Here is a 22,433-nt window from a genome sequence, read left to right as displayed (position 1 = left end):
ATTACAGGGCTGGTTGGCAAGGCTTACTCATAATAGGATGTGTTTACGAGTTCTCAGACCAGACCTACAGAGGCTTGTTTTTTCTAAAACAGTGTCACGATGCCTACAACTATCTTTTTCTACAATGGATCGCTCCGGGATGAATGAGGGATTACACAGGCTCAAATTAATTTTTGAGCCTGTGTAACACAGGCTCAAAACATGTTGAGTGTGGTAGTTATTTTGAGCTTGAATTTGACCAAATTATGTCAAATTCTTTCTTAATGTTGTAAATAATGGGATCTGGAGACTTGTTCAACCTGAAGTGTCCCGATGTTTCTCAATGAATGAGTTATGATCAGCTCACATTTCTGTTTCATCAGCCAACCATGTTTTTGTTTGGGTAACTTGAATTCACTGATTCAGAAACATTATAATTATGGTCACCATCTCGTATAAATCAACAGTAAATAACAATCCCACAATTGAGAATGTAAATCATACAAAAATCACCACTTGATGTCGGACAATAATTAGAACTTTAAATTTTTGTTCCCTACATATGTGAAATAAAATAGAATACTGATACAGCAAATTCTACCAAAGAACAAAACAGTGCATTGCCTTGTTCTTGAAATGTTTTTGTATCTTTTATCTTTTCAGAGGATGGAAGATGATGCTGACTGCAACAAGCTCCTACAAGGTGTTTGTTACATGAATTTAAGTCTTAAGACAGAAATGTTGTCTTGTTTGTGGGTCTCTAGTCATTTAAAACTGACTTTGTGAAAGAAAAATATGCTAATTCCACACAATAAATAAATAACAAATGTTGTCTTTGTTTGGATAAGGTTTTAGAAAAAGATCAACAGTAAATTTGAACATCACCTGTACATTTACTGCTGTAGATGGACAATTTTTGCGATGTTTTTGAATAGTCAGATGTTATTTTTCTCACTCCACGGTTTGGTTTAATTTTGAATTCAACACGCTTTCAAATAAACCTATATTTAAATTGCTCACCATTTTGGTACTTTATTCAGGGCTAAAAAATACTTTCTCACTGCTGCCATCTATTGGACTGATGCGGTAATTCAACAGTCCAAAGAGGAAATCTATTTTACAGTTTGTATTATTGAACACATGTTTGGCACACTACTTTAAACACATTTTCTTGTACTTGATTAAAATGAATAAAAATTGATTTAGACCTGCTATATACACACCTCAGAAGAACAAACTGTTTTGGGTAAACTGTAGGCCAGCCCAGTGTTGACATACATTTTGTAATTGACTAATAAAAAAAAGCACTATTGATTCTCAAAACTTGCTTCTGCTCTTCACGTTCCGATTGATGGTGTAAAACTGGGATTGTTTTATTCTTGTTTTGTCCTGCCCGGGTTTGGGAGGAGAAATGACTTCCGCTGTTTTTTGTTATTTTAAGAACATATTAGCCAATGTTTATATTGTGAAAGTTTGGAGAATCACAGTTTAAAGAGATGGTGATTCTGTCATGAGTGAATCTGATCTCAGTATGTTTTAACATGTTCTTTGGTGGATTTCTCTGTTTCATAATTCAATTTATGTCATAATATGTCATTTTCTCTTCCTGGATACCTCCAAAGACACGATTTACAACCTGCAGTTTGCCATTGGGGTTAAACTTGCAGAGTGCAGGGAAAAGGGGCAGAGTTTTGGCTTGTTCAGGCAAGACACACTTTGTCTCACTGTGGCATTTCAACATTTGAATTTTGAACAGAGAACGTTCTTATGGATTATTAGAGGCAAAATGTCACTGCAGAACACTCTAGGTAAAGTCTACTACCTTGTATTATTATGTCTACATTCTTAATTTAGTGGTTTACATGTGTTTTTGTAAATAGATGGAAGGAAGGAGGTACAGAAGCGGACTTTTACCAAGTGGATGAATGTGTATCTAACCAGAGTAAGTGTTTTCTCTTTTGTGTGAGAGGTTTGCATTTAAAATATAGTTAATGTGAACCATTTGAAATTCGTTTTTCATAAACGTTCGCTATCCTCTAAGTTAGTGAAAACAGTATTGCAACATTCAAAATGGGAAAATGAGTAACTATTGACCCATATTATTGGCTTTTATCCATGTCAAGTTCCCCGTCCCTGCGTCAGATCACATTTTATAGCAAATACACACAGAAAACCATCAGATTTCGGCAACTGCGCATGTTTTGTGGCTATATGTTTTAACTTTTTCAGCGCGACCCTCCAGCAGAAGTTCACGACCTCTTCCGTGACCTTCAGGATGGGAGAATACTCATGACGTTACTGGAGGAGCTGACTGGGTGTAAACTGGTAGGTCACAAGAATAATGATAATAATAATAATAATAAGTTTAAAGCACATGTCACTCAAATTACACTGATTTAAAGATTGCACATTTGTCACTTGGGCTGGTTTTAACTTCTGAACTATAAACTAATGTCTGAGAAAAATGTATGAAAAGGTTTGAAAGTTAAGAGCTGTTTATCATGCGTACAAGGATCTGAAAAGCATCTAATTCCATCTGCACTCGATTGTCACAAACTCACAAACATAAATATACAAAACTATATCTAAAATAAAGAACAGATTATGGAAAAAGCGGCTGCAGAGAATACACATACTGTACTGTACTAACCTGTATATCAGCCATTTCTGTCTATTCTTTCATATTTTGTGATGCTATGATGTATGACAGAAACAACCCCATAGAAACAAACTATAATTTACTATAATAAAAATTCAATACAGTGACAAATCAGGAAAAATATTGTACAGAATCATTTTGTAGTATTTTTGCTCTAACGGTTCAATCTGTGTTGAATTGAAGTTTTTCATGGTTATTTATATTTATTTTTATTTTTATATATATATTTTTATATTCTCCTGCTGTTCTTGAACTGTACACTGCAAAACTGAAATTTCCCATTGTGTGAAATAGTTATATTATCTTAAAATTATTATGAAAGGGCAGAGTAATAAAAACAAACCACTACAAGTAATTTACAGCGTAGTATAAATGTGTTTTAATAATACTGTAAGCTATATTAAATCTAATAATCTAATACTTGTTTTTAGCTTTACAGGTTCAGACCATCTTCTCATCGCATTTTCAGACTTAACAACATTTCCAAGGCCTTAGCTTTCCTGGACGACCGCCATGTGAGTTCTGATACATTTCACTTGATCAATTATTTGAGTTTCAGATTCAGAGATGTTGATCCTGGTTTTCTGACTCAGGTGAAGTTACTGGGGATCGACGCCTCTGCTGTGGCAGACGGAGTTCCTTCTGTTGTGTTACGCCTCGTCTGGAACATCATCCTCCATTTTCAGGTGCCTCCTTTTCCCAAACTGCCTTTGTGTGAGCGAGCAAGACACTTCAGCCCCCCTTTGTTGTCATTAGGGATGTCACAATGTCAAGTTTTAGTTTCACGATTCTTGAAAGTAAAAAAACACAATTTGATATTTATTTGCAACTATTCTTTGATTGCCAATGTCGAACACGTTACAATTTCTCAAGTTTCTGACCAACAACAAAATCAAAGTTTGCCTGGTCCAGCGAGTATTTTCGATTAACTGATTAGCTGTTAAATATTGCAAAACTCACATGATGAAAATATTTTAAAAAGATTTCACCCAGATGAAGTCAAAGTGAAGCTGTTTGAGGATCCCGGTGAAGTGTTATCAACAAATACACAAAATATACACCGTTTCCAAGTCATTTTCAAGAATTTGAGGCTCAATTTGAGTCGTAAAACTACAGCTCCTGGCATGTTTGGACCAGTTAACAATTATACATTTACTAAACTAGTGGACGATTCTTTTTTGCGATTAGTCAATTAACTTATTTCAGCCCTATTAAAATACTTGACGTTCCTTATACAATTGTCTTGATTATTATTTTTTTCAATTTGTATGATTTAAATTGTGACCTGAAGAATCAAGATTAATCCAATCCAACTTTGTTTGTAGAGCACCTTAAAAACAACAACGTCGACCAAAGTGCTTAACACACAAATGCACATAATACAATGTAAAATAACAGAAAAAACATTTTAAAATATCTAAGTCAACATTACTACTTAAAAGTAAAAAAGCCAGAAAGAAAATGGCCTTTTTAAAATAAACATTCAAGAGTTTTGGCCCAGCAACAGAAAAAGATCAGTCTCCCTGTGTTTTTAGGCCCAAGCGCCACAAGCTGGCGAGAGGCCTATTAGTCTCGTAAGGCCGTGCGAAGCACGGCTGCGAAAGTGCGCACATAGTGCGCACGAAATCGAGCGTGAAGCGCTCGCCCACTTCCAAACACTCACTAACGCACTCCTCCACTCATGCACGCCCCGTGCATACTAATTAGTTGTAGGAAAATGGAACATTACCGTTGTAAACGGGCGAAGCCCGTGCAAAAGTTCGCACTAAACGAGCACTTTACATTGGGATGACGACCTTCGCGGTCGTCATCCCCATATAAAGCACTCATTTGCGCTAAGTAGCTCACGAATACGTTCCCCATCTCTTGCATGTTCCGTGCATATAAGCATGTAATGCAAAAATTGAACATTATTACTGTATAGAGGGCCAAAAACACAAAGTGGGCGGAGCCCACTCAAAATTATCGAAAGTACCCGTCAGTGACCAGGGACCCACACCATGAGGTAGGAAAGTGCGAGCGCTTTCCGAAAATGTATAGTTTATGATATTTGAAAAATGGGAAACATTGTTTTCGCATCGGAATATTCTTCTTCTTCTTATTCTCGGGACCAACCCCCCTATTTTTCACCCAGTGAACATTGACGAAAAGTCACAAAAATTTGCACACCTCTAAAAATCGTGCCTCTCTACATTATGGCTATTTCCCTTTTCTAAAATAAAAAAAATTGGCGCGTCAGCGCCCCCAAATGTACCAAAAATGCATTGAGAGATGGGAAATGACCCAAAAAAAAATCTGATCGTAGAATCATGAAATTTGGCGCAGAGGTAGATGGTGACAAGAGAAGTAAAAAATATTATTACGGCAACGCCGTCCGCCCAACCAAAAGTCGGCCATATTGCTTCAAAAATGGCTAAACATGACTTCGGAGTTTTTCCAAACGTCGTACTTTTACGAACTCCTCCCAGGGCGTTGGCCCTAAAAAGCTGAAATTTGGTGAAAATGCTACTGAGGAGTGGGACATCAAAAGTTATCCACATTTTTATTCAAAGAGTCACGGTGTCTGTGCGGCAAAGCCGCACATTTTGCCAAGAATTCAAAATAAAATAGCTTTTTGATGGTAAAACAAAGGGGAGAAGATGTGACAGCGTCACAGATTCAGCAGTAGGCGTAATAAAAGGACAATTGGGGCGCGTTAGCGCCCCCTCCTCTTGCGGCGTGGCGGCGGCGTAGCGAGGGCCGATCATTGCCGCTTGCGGCTATATTTCTCTTTGTTTTTGGGTTGAATAAAAGATTGGACCTGAGAGAACGTGCAGGATTGTCGGGCTGCAGCATGTCAGATACAAATAGAGACAAATAAAATACATTTAAAATCAATGCAATAAGAAACCAGGAGCCAGTGAAAACGTTTTAAGATCAGGGTGATGTGCTCTTGATTTATAGTGCCAGTTAAAAGCATCGCAGCAGCATTTTGGACAAGCTGCAGTCGGGCCAACGATTAACCAGTCATTAAATGAAAAGTGTGCATTTAAAAGTCGTTGCCTTGTTGTACTACGGTGCAGGTGAAGGAGATGACAGGAGGATTACGCAGGCGCTTGTCCTCGAGTCTCTCTTCTTTATCGACATCCAGTGACCTCTCAGACCTGACGGACGCCGCCAAAAGCCCCAAGTACAACGGAAAAACCATCAAGAGTCTTCTGCTGTGGGTCCAGAGATGCACAGCCAAGTGAGTACTAGAACAGACTGATAGTTTGTAGGCTTCACATGTTTCTTGTGAATGATTTTGGCAGCTTTTCTGATTTCTGTTGTGCAATATGAGCTTTAGGACAAAAAAGTCTACTATTGGAAGTGCATATGTATTAGTTTTTACTTGGTTAAGGGTTTTCACTGTTGAATTGAGAGTTTTCTGTTTTTTTCTTTCTTTTAACTGAAATGTTTTTTGTTTTTATCTGTGACTTAACTGTCATGTTTTAACTTGCTCTAATAATACACACTAAGACATAGTTGGCAACTCAAACGGAATGTCCAAAACAGTTCAAAACATAACAGTGGCAAAGGACTGTGAAAATTAGTTTGGAGGGGTTTTAAATGAACTGTCCTGCAACAATGGAACAGCTTTATTGAAGTATTACAGTGGAAAGTTCTTTATGTACAGTTGTGTTTTAGGTTTGGAGTAGAAGTTCCAGACTTTGGGTGGAGCTGGAGAAACGGCCTGGCCTTTTTAGCACTGATTAAGTCCCTAAATCCAGACTTAGTGGATTTGAGACAAAGCCTCACAAAAGACCCAGAGGAGAACCTGAACCAGGCTTTCAGGACGGCCCACCAGAGCCTGGACATACCCCCTCTACTGGAGCCTCAAGGTACGACATGTACTCATAAATAATACTGTAATTAGGCTACCCCAAATAAATTGTCTGTTTGCTGTAACCCGAGTCAACATTTTTCATCTGGCTCGGTCGGTAGGCAAATTCTTATTTTTTTTTTACTTTGAAGGCAAAAAAAAAAATCAAATTTTTGTCATTTTTTTGAGTCGGAGTGACCACCAGGGGTCAGGCTTCAACAGTCAATGACGGAAAACGTCTCTATCAACCCGATCGGGAGACTAAATCTCACGATTTTAAGATCTTTCAATCGACCTTTTGTACGCCGCTATCCTTTATTTTGGTAGCGAAGGTGAGCGGGAGGAACATGTGGGGGACACGGGCGCCGCCATGTTTGTTGTGATGACGCTACTGGGCGTGTTTCAATCCCAGAATGCATTTGCGTAAGTCAAATTTTACACCCTGACAGAGCCTGGCATTACTCTGGAAATTTGAGTGCTGCCGACAAGTGCAGCCCAACTTGTTAAAGGCAATGTGACGACTTTTACGCGTGTTCTATTATGTATCAGATGCACGCGGAGGACTGAAAATGAAAACGCACATGTGTTGCGCGGAGCACTATCCGTCCTTTAAGATGAAAGTCAATTAATAAGTGTGATATAAATATTTGACACGGTCGGTGAGTCGGCGAAATAATTGAAAAATAAAAGATTTTGACGTTTTTTTCAACAAAATGCTGATGTTTATTTTTCAGTCGGCTAGTTTCATAGCGGGTCGGTCGGGTTACGGCAAACAGACATATTATTTTGCTCAGCCTTATATCAATATTATGTTCTTGATTAACTCACTGCACCATTGCCCTCCCTTTAGATGTGACCTGCAGTTATCCAGATGAGAAGTCCATAATCACATATGTTTCTATGTTTTTGAGGCACTGTCCAGACATAGTCCAGGTGAGTGGCACGATATATATATATATATATATATATATATATATATATATATATATATATATATATATATATATATATATATATATATTGTTACCAAAATAATTAGATGAACACTAATATCATGATACTTAAAATTGCTGATGATTTAAAAATGTGATTTCTCATGATCAATAAACTTGCTTTAAGTTCTGTGTTCAAACAATTATTATAGAATATATTTTTTTTTCCTTCAGAATCTGGTGGAAAATGATAATTATCTCTTTGTTGGTGATGGCAATAAAACAAAATGTACCACAGAGAATTACCATTTTAATTGCAATTAGAGACACTCCCGTACTGTTTATTGTCTTATCCCTCGTGAGAGCTATAAGTCAAATGTAAATGTAAACGTTAAGAGAATCAGAATCAGAATAAGGTTTATTGCCATTTGTCAATGAACAAAATTCACAAACATAGGAACATGTCCTGGTGGTTCAATGCAACACTGCAATACTGCAATACTGTGGTGTTTTGTATTTTTGTTAGTTAAATGAATCAGTGGTGGAAGAAGTGCTCAGTTTTGTTACTGTTAAAGTAGAGATAGAGAAGCAAAAAATGACTCAAGTAAAAGTATGACATGAAAAGATCTATTTAAGTAAAAGAACTGAAGTGTTTCAGACATATTTTGGGAACTGTTAAACGTCAAATGTAGTAATCTGGCTTTATTTTTAAAAAGGAAAAGAAAATATCCAACAGACAACTGAAAACAACTGAAGATTTGTAGCAGTTATTATTACTTGTATATGTTTGTTTGCTCAAAAATACTTACTCAAACTGAACGCAAACGTAATTTGACATTTTTGCTCCACTGGGAACATTACTACCACAGAACAAATGGGATGATAATAATTACATTTTCAAAAAGTAAAACAAAAAAAAGTAAAACACAAAATAAACAACTAAGTAAACAAGAAGAACTAAACAGTTACAAGTCTGTCTAACACCCGTCTCCCATGACAGGATCTCTCTGCTGCGGCCACCTCTCCGCACATCTCCAAATTCAGATCCCTGGAGACTCTCGCCGACAGGGAAGACGCCGAGCCCGTCTTCAGCAGTTTTGAGACAAGTCACGAGCTGTTACTATGGAAACGCTGGGCCCGACGCTCCTCCAACTCCAGCCTGCGAAACAAACGCAAATCTTCCAGTGTCCGGCAACCTCCCAGCCCTTTGGACGCCGCCGTGGACAGTCCCGAAATCCATTCATGGCTGGACACATCTGTGGATCGGGGATACAGCAAAACAAACAACAACGAGATTCACTTTTCCTTGAGTTCCGAGGAAGGAATCTACAGCCTGACGCCGCTGGATTCAGACGAGGAGGATGCGTACAGCTACATTTTGGATTTGAACAGAGATGTGTCGAAAACCCAAGCAGAAAAACAGGTGCCGAGAGTAGAGGAGGATTTTTTCGTAAACTCGGATGATTGCGAGTCCGATGTTAAGATTCACAATGATTTGAATGGCAATGATGTGTCAGCAGATATTGACCGAGAGCGAACTGGCAAATTGGAAAATGTTGAGTTGAAGGAAACAGCTGAAAAAGAACTATTCAAAACTCAAGTGGAAGAAAGATTGGACTCAAATCATTTGATTGAATTTCAACCCCAAAGCAATCTGAAACTAGAAGGAGAGAACAAAGTAATGTCTGCAATTACTGAAAAGGAAGAAGGAAATGACCACAAACAAGGTGTTTATTTGACGACAGAATTGCTTGAAAAGAGGCAAAATGGAGTAAAATGGCCAATAAAGGCATTTGTTGAAGATTTACATGACAGTAGTGTTGAAGAAGTAGAAAATAAAATGCAAACACCAAATGTTTTGATAGTACACCAAGATGATGAGGATGTAAGTGTCAGAAAAATCAAAAATCATCCCTTTACTGAAAACCTGACTAAAGATTTGAGAGGGGGTAAAGATTTTGCAACAAAATTGAGACTAAAGGAGGCAGTAAATGACACGGGACCAGGTATTGGAACGAAAAAGATGAACAGCAAAGGGAGCGTGTACGTTTCTAAGACAACAGACCAGAGTCATGGTGATACGTCGAATTCCAAAAGAAAATATCAAGGAGCCAAATGCAACCTTGAAAACAGCGCTATGACATCAACATCAAGGTGGGTAAAAGAATGATTTTTATTTAAGTTAATACAAAAAGTAGTAGCGTCCATCTGTGCCTTATCGTTGCAGAGAAAAGCGAGTCCTGGGTCAGACTTTGGCGCCTTCTGGTGGTTTAAACCGGATCGAACTCCACGTCGTCCTGTTCCTGTGGGTGCTGCTGTACTGCTACATGATTGGACGTGAAATCACCAGTTCTTAAACACTAACAGGATCAGTCTGAAAAGGAGGAGTAGGATCACATGAGTTTGAAAAGGAGGAGTAAGATCACATGAGTCTGAAAAGGAGGAGTAAGATCACATGAGTTTGAAAAGGAGGAGTAGGATCACATGAGTTTGAAAAGGAGGAGTAGGATCACATGAGTTTGAAAAGGAGGAGTAGGATCACATGAGTCTGAAGAGGAGGAGTAGGATCACATGAGTCTGAAGAGGAGGAGTAGGATCACATGAGTTTGAAAAGGAGGAGTAGGATCACATGAGTTTGAAAAGGAGGAGTAGGATCACATGAGTCTGAAGAGGAGGAGGAGGATCACATGAGTTTGAAAAGGAGGAGTAGGATCACATGAGTTTGAAAAGGAGGCGTAGGATCACATGAGTCTGAAAAGGACGAGTAGGATCACATGAGTCTGAAAAGGACGAGTAGGATCACATGAGTCTGAAAAGGAGGCGTAGGATCACATGAGTCTGAAAAGGAGGAGTAGGATCACATGAGTTTGAAAAGGAGGCGTAGGATCACGTGAGTTTGAAAAGGAGGAGTAGGATCACATGAGTCTGAAAAGGAGGAGTAGGATCACATGAGTCTGAAGAGGAGGAGTAGGATCACATGAGTTTGAAAAGGAGGAGTAAGATCACATGAGTTTGAAAAGGAGGAGTAGGATCACATGAGTCTGAAAAGGAGGAGTAGGATCACATGAGTTTGAAAAGGAGGAGTAGGATCACATGAGTCTGAAGAGGAGGAGTAGGATCACATGAGTTTGAAAAGGAGGAGTAGGATCACATGAGTTTGAAAAGGAGGCGTAGGATCACATGAGTCTGAAAAGGAGGAGTAAGATCACATGAGTCTGAAAAGGAGGAGTAGGATCACATGAGTCTGAAAAGGAGGAGTAGGATCACATGAGTTTGAAAAGGAGGAGTAGGATCACATGAGTCTGAAGAGGAGGAGTAGGATCACATGAGTTTGAAAAGGAGGCGTAGGATCACATGAGTCTGAAGAGGAGGAGTAGGATCACATGAGTCTGAAGAGGAGGAGTAGGATCACATGAGTTTGAAAAGGAGGAGTAGGATCACATGAGTCTGAAGAGGAGGAGTAGGATCACATGAGTTTGAAAAGGAGGAGTAGGATCACATGAGTTTGAAAAGGAGGAGTAGGATCACATGAGTCTGAAAAGGAGGAGTAGGATCACATGAGTCTGAAGAGGAGGAGTAGGATCACATGAGTCTGAAAAGGAGGAGTAGGATCACATGAGTTTGAAAAGGAGGAGTAGGATCACATGAGTCTGAAGAGGAGGAGTAGGATCACATGAGTTTGAAAAGGAGGAGTAGGATCACATGAGTTTGAAAAGGAGGAGTAGGATCACATGAGTCTGAAAAGGAGGAGTAAGATCACATGAGTTTGAAAAGGAGTAGGATCACATGAGTTTGAAAAGGAGGCGTAGGATCACGTGAGTTTGAAAAGGAGGCGTAGGATCACATGAGTCTGAAAAGGAGGAGTAGGATCACATGAGTCTGAAAAGGAGGAGTAGGATCACATGAGTCTGAAGAGGAGGAGTAGGATCACATGAGTTTGAAAAGGAGGCGTAGGATCACATGAGTCTGAAAAGGAGGAGTAAGATCACATGAGTTTGAAAAGGAGGCGTAGGATCACGTGAGTTTGAAAAGGAGGCGTAGGATCACATGAGTCTGAAAAGGAGGAGTAAGATCACATGAGTCTGAAAAGGAGGAGTAAGATCACATGAGTCTGAAAAGGAGGAGTAGGATCACATGAGTTTGAAAAGGAGGAGTAGGATCACATGAGTCTGAAAAGGAGGAGTAGGATCACATGAGTCTGAAAAGGAGGAGTAAGATCACATGAGTCTGAAAAGGAGGCGTAGGATCACATGAGTCTGAAAAGGAGGCGTAGGATCACATGAGTCTGAAAAGGAGGAGTAGGATCACATGAGTTTGAAAAGGAGGAGTAGGATCACATGAGTTTGAAAAGGAGGAGTAGGATCACATGAGTCTGAAAAGGAGGAGTAGGATCACATGAGTCTGAAAAGGAGGAGTAGGATCACATGAGTTTGAAAAGGAGGAGTAGGATCACATGAGTCTGAAAAGGAGGAGTAGGATCACATCAGAATACCAGAAAAGTAAAATCAGTAATAACATCACATTTCATTCTCTTAACTTTTGTTTTAAAGTGTTTGTTGTTGTTGTTGTTGTTGTTGTTGTTGTTGCTGCTGTTGCTGTTGCTGTTGCTGTTGCTGTTGCTGTTGCTGTTGTAATCTGGTATCTAAATTCTATTATATTTGGCCACAAATGAGTTCAGCATATTTGTGGGTTGCAGTTATTTATTTATTTTCACATAATAAATATAATAGAAGCCACACAATCAGTCAAGAAGAGAAAAGCATCATTTCTGGTCGGATGATTGACACATGAACTGCTTTTGAAGTAAATACAATCCCCATGGCTGATGTGATCGTCATTGGTCCTCTGATTGCTATTGTGATATACATTATTTACATTTGCATTGTGATTAATGTTTGGAAAGCAATGTTTTTCCAGATTGTTTATTGTTGGGTATTGCATACTCAGCATTATGTATATTTTTGACGTAGTACTGTTGTGCTAAACTCTGACCACATGAGGGCACTGCAGTCTAACACAGAAAATACGCGTCTCTAACTAATCATATCTAAAGAGATTTGACATTTGAGTTTTTCTTTTGCTTCTGGATGTAACCTAATTGTATGTATCACAGCTTGAATATATCATTTGTCTCTAACTGTCATGATATTTTGATAATCAATGAATGAAATGACTTCCCTTGTGGTTTGCATCTTCCTTTTTGCAGACAGATTAGTTGCAGTAAATGGCAGAGCAGTTTGGGGGGCGTTGCATAAGGTTGAAAGTCCATGTTGAGTATTAAATGAGGATTTGTTGTGTACTTGTTCCCTCTGTCCTCTCTGCCCACACCAGCTCCACAGCTGAAAAATTCGTAGAAAAGAGAAAGACTTAGCTGCAGTTGTTTGTTGGGACTTAGACGAGCGGTCAAAAGCTCAAATCCAACAATCAATACATTTTCAACATCATCTGAAAACAATCTTCTACAATCACAATGCACCGAGCACATTATCAGGCTGACAGATAGAAGCATGGTGAAATGATACTTTTGAGGTGGAAAAGACTTGAGAAACAGTCAGATTAGTTCGCTGTGTGACCCCCAACATTTGAACCCTTCATCGACCACAGCACTGGCCCGTCAAATCCAAGGGCCCCTGAACAAACTGCAGAGGGCTATATTTGTCTGAAACATTTGCATTGCTTTTTATTTCCTAAATGTTTACAATTTTCTCATCTTTTGCAGAAATATTGTGACTTTTAAAGCCCCAGGTGTTTTTTTTTTGTTTTGGTTTTGTTGCACTGAAAACATGCTTCCTTACAATGAGCGAGCTCGCATCTCCACAAACCTTACTCGTACTTGGAGGAGACTCCACCTGCTTGTTTCCATGGAAATTTTGTTTCTATGTCTGCAATATTTTACAGTATGGCACAAAACTCACTTCTCCATGTAGAATGTACAGAAGTATGATTGTAAAAGAAGATTTAGATTTAGTTATCTGGACACTGTTTTTGGAAAACATGACTAACTAACATAACTAACTTTAATCCAGAAGTCATTCTCAATCTGTGGATCTAATCTGAGAATTTGGATATTTATCCTACCAGAGTAATAGCCTGCCCTGATTTTTTACTCTGTCTAAGTTCCCCCTCAGGCAAATCTTCTTTGTTACCCTACAATTATATAATGGGTCATATACATCATATTGTTAGCTGCCTCAACTCCCTAAATAGCATCAGAATGACCAGGGCTAGTTTCCACCCCTTGGTTTCAAAATACTGCTGTACACCAGCGGGTCATTTAAAACTTTTTAACCCTAAGATGAAGATGCACGGCGCTCTGTGGTCCTGAACTCGAGTGTCTTCTGTTGTGATAAAGCCTCTTGTGCAGAGGCTGTTTAGTCTCTCTGATGTACTGCTCTTTCTTCACTGCATTGGATAGAATAAACAACATTGCTCTGTTTTTGTGTCGGCATCTTATCCTTAGAGTGAACCAGTTTTTGTCTTAAAGTCTTGCCTGGTTTTAAATAAACATACATTTCAAAATTTCCCTTGATTTTTTTTCAGTTCAAACACATAAGGGATTCTGGGCTTTTTCCATGGACTTATCCAAGAAACTTCCAGAAAGTTACATGTTGCTTTAAAGGTGTTCTTTAACTTAACTAACAAGATCTTGTGCTACAAAGATTGTACACATGAGGAAAATGATCTTGTGTTTCACGTTTGTCTCAAACAAGAGATAACATTTATGAACTGGATCATACAATTTATTTGTTATGAATAATCTCAAAGTCTCCTCTTGTCTCATTCTCATGGACCTAATGTCATGTCTCATCTTGGAAATTGTGCCAATAGCTATTTGGAATACCTGAAATGTTCCCCAGAATGGCATTATCCATCTCCATGGAGACGTCACCAAGCCAAGTTAGAGGTCAAATCTATGGAGAGATGACCCTACTCACAGTGAGCAGCATAAAAGACGGCTCTTCCCCCAATAAGTCCGCACCAAATAGACATAAATATAATTCTGAGAGGAATATCACTCTGCAGTTTAAATGGTCAGATGTGAGTTGTAATGCTTTAATGCTATTTACAGTATATTCCAACTTGGGCAAATGTTTTGTCACTAAGTCCAAATGTGAGTCTATATGTGACTAAAGATTTGTATTAAATCACTTTTGATTAGACCTTTTTGAATTTCTTGAGTTTTTTGGTGCTGCCCGGTGGTGGAGTGTTAACACGGCAGCACATATGCCGCCGGCCGCAGGGTCATGAATTTGAATCTGACAATTTACTGCATGTCCTCCCTTCTCGCTCATCCCCATTTCATGCTAAGCTGTCTAGTAAAGCCTAAGGGACAAAAAAATCCTTTAGAAAAATAATTAATGATGTTTTTTAAAATTAAACACCTGTGCTCCTTCCGGCTATTGTGACGGCACTATTAAGATCTTGATTTATTGATTGGCTTTAACATTTCATTTGCACCATCAGCTACAATTTATTTTTTCCATCTTTTCTACCACATCTACTGCTTATGCTATACACTTGCATCGTCCAGTCTTTTATTTTGTACTGTTCATCCTGTTTTCTGACAATGCTCACTCTCAACAACTGGAACATCTTCACAAAAATAACCAGTTTGTTGTCAATTCTTTGGAAATGACATGTTATTACTATTAAAATCATCATCATCAGTATTATTAAAATATATGCCAAACAGTTCATCAGCACATATAGTTGTATGTTCCCCAAATACTTAAAAAAATAGATAAATATGATACTCATTTTTTTAGTTCAGTATTTTTAGGTCACTAGTAGTACTATTTTAAGCGAATAGTACATTTTTTAGCAACACACCACACACCATTTCTACTTTATTCTACCTGTTACACAAATACTAATACATTTCATAACTTTAGCTATGGTTTATCTTCTGCCTCTGATGTTGATTGCACTAAACAATAGAAGAGCGGTACAGGAGATAGTCTGATAACCTGCGCTTGGTTGGCTCTTGTTCTGTATCTGCTCCCGTGTTTGTCCCTTGGTGCACTGTATATTGATTCATATCGCGGCGCACTCTTTTGAGCTGTAATTGCTTGTGTTCTGTTGGTGGCTAACATGATGAATGATACTGAGTGCGTTCTAAGTCAGCAATAACGACCTCGCTGTACACAACAGGGAACCAAGTCTGCTCACCGACCATGACAAGACACGGCGGATCCATTCACAAATGAACCGTTGTTTTCTGAGGCAGCGCAAATTTGTTTCCGTAATGCTCACACTGATAGCATTGTTAGAGCTGGAAATTTGAATGTGATGTTTCATTTTACGTTTTTGGCTGTCTTTGCAAAAAATGTTTTGACAATATCTAACTTATGTATTACTGTCACTGCATTTGCAAAGGTAGAGAAAATATTTAAAAACATGATGAAGACAAACATTTGTGTCGCTTAAAATGTCTTATTTCTAAAATGTAGATCTAAAGTCAGCTTCAGATTGCCAAACACGGACAATTTGAAATGAATATGTAATTGCCCACAAACTGAGCCATTGACCCAAAACATGTTGGAGATGGATCCCCAGGAGCTGAAGAATGGGTCAAATGCAGAGGACAAACCTTTAATGGGACATATTATGCAATTATTGTATTACTTCAATGAACTTTTAAATGTGTTTCAACATTGTTTCCTCATCAGTTGTATCTTGATTGATTCCTGCATGTCTCAGTGATCCTGTATTGTCCTGCAACTGAGGCTCGGGTGCCCCCTCCCCGCCCACTGTTCTGTACTTAGGTGTTGTATTTGTAAAACTAAGAATCCAAGTGATACATATTGGGTTTTAAAATGTTATATAGCCACTTTTCAAAAAAAATAACATGGAAATGGCAATCCGCTGCTTGTGAGAGTGAAATGTCGTATTATCTTCTGTTTGAACATGGAGTCAATGAACCCGTTTCTATTATTAAATCCTTTTAGATCAAAATTATGATATTTTTTATGTACTGAGTTCCAGAAAAAAAGTACAATATGTCTCCTTTAACCATAGTGCTTGATATGCATTCCTTGCTTAAGTGGAATGTTTCCGTGTGTTTGTATACATGTCTATTTCTTTTTTCAATTGATTGTTTGTTGTTTATCTGCTCTTTTCAAGATATTTCTTTATGATTTATGTATATTTGTTGCTATTGTCTAAATAATTGAAATAATTGACGTTTAAATGTTTCCAAATCCCATTAGAATATAATGTGATAAATTATAAAAAAATGTTTTATCTCTTTTCTGAGAGCTATTTCCTCCTCAAACATCTCTTTATCGTTCGGAGCAATTACTGACATCGCTTTCAGAGAAAGGTTATTCACTGCGGAAATAGATGACACTTTTACCCTTTCACTAAAGTCGAGTAAAGCAGCTGCAAAATGAAATGATTTCCATCTCCGTATCAAATGCCAATCAGAATAAAAATAACATTACAGTGAGGTGGCTTCTTTTTTGTCAATGACGGAGGGAGAAGGAGTATTCAGACTCCAAACCCACATACTTGAAGAGGAGTTCAGCACAAGATGACTTCATACTTCAGTACGGGTGCCTTGTGTTAGACGAAAAACAAAGTAAGCGTTCACTCAGGCGAGGTTTGAACAGCTACTCTTAGTTTGGATCAAACCTTATTGCACCAGAGATTGAAAAGCTGACAAAGCAGCAAGCTATCGAAGATCTTATTTTTGAATCAATAGTGTTATCAACAAAAGCTAAGAGCCTCCCCCCAAGGTCACTGACCTCAGATACTTTTTGAAACAAATACGTTCTTCCAGTGCCAGTTAAAGTACAGTTTTGTCCAGCTTGACAGACATCCATTGTCAAAGCGGTCACACATTTCTCTCTGATGATATATTTGAGTTGCATCACTGCTATTCCTGCGCAGACATTTCTGAGCTGACCAAAGAATAAGGGGCTGGTCCAGCACAGGATTAAACAACCAATCAGCTGCCTCTTCGCACACCTGTATATAATGTGAACATTTGGGGTGAAATTGTCTGCAGCAAAGGGGACACTGAAGGTGAGTCGGTAACTTTTCTTGATCCATGCAACTGCACAGTCAAATAAAATAGAATTACAGAGTTTTATGTGATTTTAGAATTTCACTGTTGTCCATAATACGTTTAGTTGTCAACTACTATCAGCAAAAATGTTTAAAAAAGTGTTGGAAAAAAAAGTCAGTATTATTAGCTGGTATTTCCGCATAATATTGACAACACTTCTATAGAGTTTCCCTGAAAGCCCACACTCTAAACGCACGTCTCTTTCCAGGCTGTGACGATGCGTGCTACTTTTACTCTTGCGCTGCTCTTGGCTGTGGCCTGGGCGGACCACCACGAACACCACGAACACCACGATCACCACGATCACCACGGCAGCCACCAGCATCAGGGAGACGAGATGATGTGCCATCATCTATCGCCACCCAACGCTGACTTCGCCTTCGCCCTCTACAAGAACATCAACTCGAAGACCGCTGCCGGAAAGAACATCTTCTTCTCGCCCCTGGGTGTGTCCACGGCCTTGTCCATGCTGTCCACCGGAGCCCGCGGAGAAACTCATAGCCAGATGTTCTCCACACTGGGTTACAGCAGCATGAACCAGTCCTCTGTGGATGATGCTTATGACCACCTGTTTCATATGCTCGGACACAGCCAGCAAAGCCAGGTACAAGAGGTGGGAGATGGAGAACTTAGAAATGTACTTGACATTAGGTGTGAATCTGAAAATGAACTGCGTGAAGAATACAGAATACAAAAACAAATAAAAAACAAACTTGCTGTGTAACATTTCATATTAAGGGGTATTTCTGTACATTTGTAGATAATTCACGTTTTGTGCAATAAATAAATCTCATGTACATGCATGTTTTAGCACATTTCTGATGGATTGCCTTAACATTGTCTGAAATATCATTGTCCGGAGAACGCAAAAACATATCAAGACATTCATTTTTGTCTATCGTTCACCATTACCAGGTACTTAATGTAGGCAACGGTCTGGCCCTTCGCACCAGCTTTTCTCCTCTTGGAAGCTTCATCGCTGACATCAAGAAGCACTACTCCGCAGAGATCTTCAAGGTTGACTTTGAAAAACCACTGGAGGCCGCTGCAGAAATCAACAAATTCATCTCGGATAAAACTCAAGAAAAGATTAAGGATATGGTGAAGGATCTAGACTCTGCTATGGCCATGGTGCTCATCAACTACGTCTATTTCAGAGGCAAGCTTTTCCCTTGAACCAGTTTTTGATATTGAATAAGCCGGGCCACTGAATAAGTAGTAGTTATTGTTAGCAAAATCTAATATCAAATAACGACTACATCTTCTCGCAGGACAGTGGGAGAAACCCTTTGACGCCAACCACACGAGCAAAGCTGAATTCTTTGTGAATGACAAGACAAAAGTGGAAGTGGACATGATGAAGAGGACCGGTCGTTATGACTTCTACCAGGACATGGACAACCACACCTCGGTCATCCTGCTCCCGTATAAGGGCAACACTTCCATGATGATCGTTCTCCCCGACGAGGGCAAGATGAAGGAAGTGGAAGACGTGATCTGCAAAGACCATCTGAAACACTGGCATGACTCCGTTTACAGAAAGTAAGTTCAGTGTGCTTAGTAGTTGTGGTGTTGTTATTCAAAGAGTCTGGTCTGTAGAAAGGCACATTCTAGAGAAAAAAGTAATAAATGTATTTCTCAGTTCTGTAGATCTGTTCTTGCCCAAATTTTCCGTCTCTGGGGACGCCTCCCTGGATGAGAGCCTCAAAGAACTTGGCATGACCGATGCTTTTGGCGACAAGGCCGACTTCGCTGGCATTTCTGAGGAGATCAAGCTCAAAGTCTCAAAGGTAGTGACACGTTTGCACCGTCCAAAATAGTGTGCAAATATATAGAAGCAATAATAAACATGAGTCGTTGTTGTACAGGCGTCGCACCAGGCCGTTCTGAGCGTGGACGAGACCGGGACTGAAGCTGCCGCTGCCACCACAATCGAGGTGATGCCCATGAGCATGCCGGAGAGAATGATTCTGAACAGGCCCTTCCTGGTCTTCATCCTGGAGCACTCCACCAAGAGCATCCTCTTCATGGGCAAGATCAGCAACCCCACTGAAGCATAAACGCAAACATTTATGATAACATATATCATCAAGGTCCATTTTTGTACAAAACACACCTTAGTTTATGTCCTGTGGGAGCAAACTGCAGTTTGGCCAGCTTTTGTGAAACTGTACATATTATCTGGCTTGAGGGTAAATTTAGGCTAAACAACTGTTTTTATGCTATGCTTTTCCATATTGTTTCATCAAGTCATGAAATAAACGTTGGTTAAAAAGTGCAGCTGGCATTCATTTCATGATTTGAACCATGGGTTGTGTTTCCAACAAAGGACACGAGTAAGCTAAAAATGTAATTTGTATGTGGTTATGGCTAACTTCAAACATGTTTCAGTCAGTATTGAACATGCACAAAATACCAAGAGCTGAGTTTTTGTGTGTTTGTTCTTTTAACTTTATTATATGCATATGGACATACTATTCCTTTCAAACCAATGGTTTTAAATCTCTCTCAGTCTTTCAAGCTTGACATTGGCCTGAAAATGAGCTCTGTCCTTTCTGGGCTGTAGTTCTGATGTTGCAGTTTGACAGCGCTTTGCCCTTTGACCCTGGCAAGAACAGTTGCTCCATTTGTTTGTTCAGAGAGTACACATACACTTTGTCTCCACAGTCACCCACACAACTCACAAATACACCCAAACTATTCAAGCACACAGGGACCGAGTGAAGGACAGCACTTTGGATGGGTGCAACCCGCTCTCCTCCCATCTGTCCACAGCAAACACTTCCTCTTCACAAATGATCAGTATCACAAAGGTTGAAAAGGGTTAACACCGACAGTTGGTAATTTTATTTTTCTTAACTAAAGAAAATCTGTAATGGAGTTTTAACTTTCAGAAGTCGCACACTGAAGGCTAATAAGTTTAATAACTGAGCCATCTGGGTGCTCAAGACAAATTGGAACAACTTAAGTGCACTTCACTCATGGTCATACTAGAATTTAATACAGTGCAAGGTCTGTGGTTTATTTATGAGGGACTTTACAAGCAAGGACATAACACTTATCATTGACTGTTATCCATAGAATCACAGTGTAAATGTAACAGAACACTAATGTTTTAATAGAGTAGATATGAGTATATTTTTTTGATTTCAAACACATGTTTTAATTGTCAGTAGATTTGCTCATAAAATATTAAAAAAGAAAAGTATTAATTAATGCATTTGCTTGTTCATGCAACAAAGAGAAAACAATAATGCTAACGATACATCCACAAGTAGAGCAATGGAACAAAGTACAAACTTTTTGAATCCCTCTCCTTGATTATTAATTATCAAGCCTTAAACCACTACACAAGCAGCGAGCACATTACGTGCAATTTCTATCTCCATCTGCCAATAACTATGAATGAATAATTAAATATAATTTATATAATCTATATATTTCTTAAATAGTTTTGGCTTACACAAAGAGTAAGTAACAGGCCTCCAAGAACTACTTAAATGGTACTTATCTCATACTACAAATGAACCCTGCAGTGAATGGCCTAAACTAAATAATTCTAATTCTAAATCGCTTTAATGCACAATCATTATTTTCAGTATACGTATTAATGTTCTAAATACATATGACAGAAACACCCACACTGACTCATATACTGCAATTTTCCATAAAAATACATAAGGCAAAAAGCTTCTACAGCTAGAATATAAAATCGGAGAAAGCACCAGTCACAGATTATTGTTGTACTGAAGATAGAGATGACTATGATTACGTAAACCGGATGAAATGTTTCCATAATGAGAGAAGAACAAGTTTTATTCCTTCTGTCGACACAGAGACACAGCAAACAATAATCTATGCCAACAATTGAACTGCTTTTCATTGCGAACCAGGGAAAATCAGAGGACGAAGTGCAACTATGCATTTCTCTTCATTTGTTTTGAGAGCAATGATGGATTAACAAGCAGCATTTGGAACAGGGACATCTGGAAACTAATCAACAAGATCAAAGTTGCAGCAGAGGGAAACTAATTGCTATAAATTAGTGCTACTAGATTAACCGTTGTACTGCCACACGTTCACATACCCCACTCCAGGCCCATAGATGCTGGGATAAACTCCAGCCTCTGCTGGACAAAGTATACTATTGTTATTTTAAAAAGACCCCCCTGAAACCCCAACAACGCATTATGTACTTCTGTGCCCTAGAGTATATGTGACCCGCCCATTTGTGTGACTGTGGCACTGCTACTTGCTCCATCTGAAGTCTTTTTTTGCCTTGAATTGAAAGGAATTAACTTTGGAGGAACCCAGTTAACTTAGCTTGTGAGATAGATACATTTAATACCATACTGTGGAACATTCTGAGCAAAGCAATAAGATCTCCATGGAGACAAGCAGGAAGTAAGCCCTCCATCAGAAAAGTTACGCAGTCCACTTTTAAAGATTACATTTTGTCAGCTACTGTCACAGTCTATGACACTCGTGGACCCTTATTGTATATTTTTAACATTTTGAAGTCAGCTGACGTTCAGTTTAAACCTTTGGAACAGGACCATAAACGCCATCACAAAAGTTCTGCTCTGCCGGGCTCTGCTGCTTATGCTTATGGAATGCTGCAAGTCACAATAGTGGAGTTTAAATATATATATTTTTTTCATTTGTGCCAAAATAGTGATGCAACACTGCTGATCCCATACGTGTATCACAATTTAAGAATGAAATAAGTGAAGAGCAGTTGGCATGTATGGGGGGTAGGGGAAAATTTTCAAATAAATGATGTCTTGAATGCAGGTGAATAAACCACTTAAACATACATTAATCACTCTAAATTTAGAATATGTTTTATTTAAGAATTGTCAAGTTATGGTTTATGTTAAGGAACAAAAATACAATAATTAGTGTATTTTTTATATTATTTTGATTTGCATTCAGTTTATTTATCATCTGAGG

General features: G+C 38.8%; 2 protein-coding genes across 2 annotated transcripts; both read left to right on the top strand.

Moving 5' to 3' along the window:
• Positions 1 to 1,606: 1,606 nt before the first annotated feature.
• Positions 1,607 to 9,944, top strand: clmnb (calmin b). The gene is made up of 10 exons (XM_072439539.1): positions 1,607 to 1,787; positions 1,860 to 1,921; positions 2,209 to 2,304; positions 3,070 to 3,153; positions 3,232 to 3,324; positions 5,701 to 5,864; positions 6,305 to 6,498; positions 7,330 to 7,412; positions 8,412 to 9,565; positions 9,639 to 9,944. The coding sequence occupies exons 1-10, from the start codon at positions 1,766 to 1,768 to the stop codon at positions 9,766 to 9,768; spliced, it is 2,082 nt and encodes a 693-aa protein (XP_072295640.1). The 5' UTR covers positions 1,607 to 1,765; the 3' UTR covers positions 9,769 to 9,944.
• A 7,718-nt stretch (positions 9,945 to 17,662) lies between these two features.
• Positions 17,663 to 19,758, top strand: LOC140354502 (alpha-1-antitrypsin homolog). The gene is made up of 5 exons (XM_072439538.1): positions 17,663 to 18,084; positions 18,396 to 18,639; positions 18,752 to 19,022; positions 19,123 to 19,270; positions 19,349 to 19,758. Exons 1-5 carry the CDS (start codon positions 17,698 to 17,700, stop codon positions 19,538 to 19,540), a joined length of 1,242 nt encoding a protein of 413 aa, XP_072295639.1. The 5' UTR covers positions 17,663 to 17,697; the 3' UTR covers positions 19,541 to 19,758.
• Positions 19,759 to 22,433: the final 2,675 nt, after the last annotated feature.

This window comes from Eucyclogobius newberryi, unplaced genomic scaffold, assembly GCF_026437365.1.
Source record: "Eucyclogobius newberryi isolate DKJ021-1_F unplaced genomic scaffold, fEucNew1.0.hap1 SCAF_90, whole genome shotgun sequence".
NCBI classification, from domain to species: Eukaryota; Metazoa; Chordata; class Actinopteri; order Gobiiformes; family Gobiidae; genus Eucyclogobius; species Eucyclogobius newberryi.
Note: the sequence above shows the minus strand (reverse complement) of the source record. Positions and strands in the feature narration are given on the sequence as shown.

Bases quoted from the DNA above. Each gene is read 5' to 3' on its own strand.
- clmnb (XM_072439539.1), top strand. From the start codon at position 1,766: ATGTCACTGCAGAACACTCTAG. The intron at 3,325-5,700 runs GTGCCTCCTTTT...ACTACGGTGCAG, and splicing joins ACATCATCCTCCATTTTCAG to GTGAAGGAGATGACAGGAGG. The intron at 6,499-7,329 runs GTACGACATGTA...CCCTCCCTTTAG, and splicing joins CCCTCTACTGGAGCCTCAAG to ATGTGACCTGCAGTTATCCA.
- LOC140354502 (XM_072439538.1), top strand. From the start codon at position 17,698: ATGCGTGCTACTTTTACTCTTGCGCTGCTCTTGGCTGTGGCCTGGGCG. The intron at 18,085-18,395 runs GTACAAGAGGTG...CACCATTACCAG, and splicing joins GACACAGCCAGCAAAGCCAG to GTACTTAATGTAGGCAACGG. The intron at 19,271-19,348 runs GTAGTGACACGT...GTTGTTGTACAG, and splicing joins TCAAGCTCAAAGTCTCAAAG to GCGTCGCACCAGGCCGTTCT.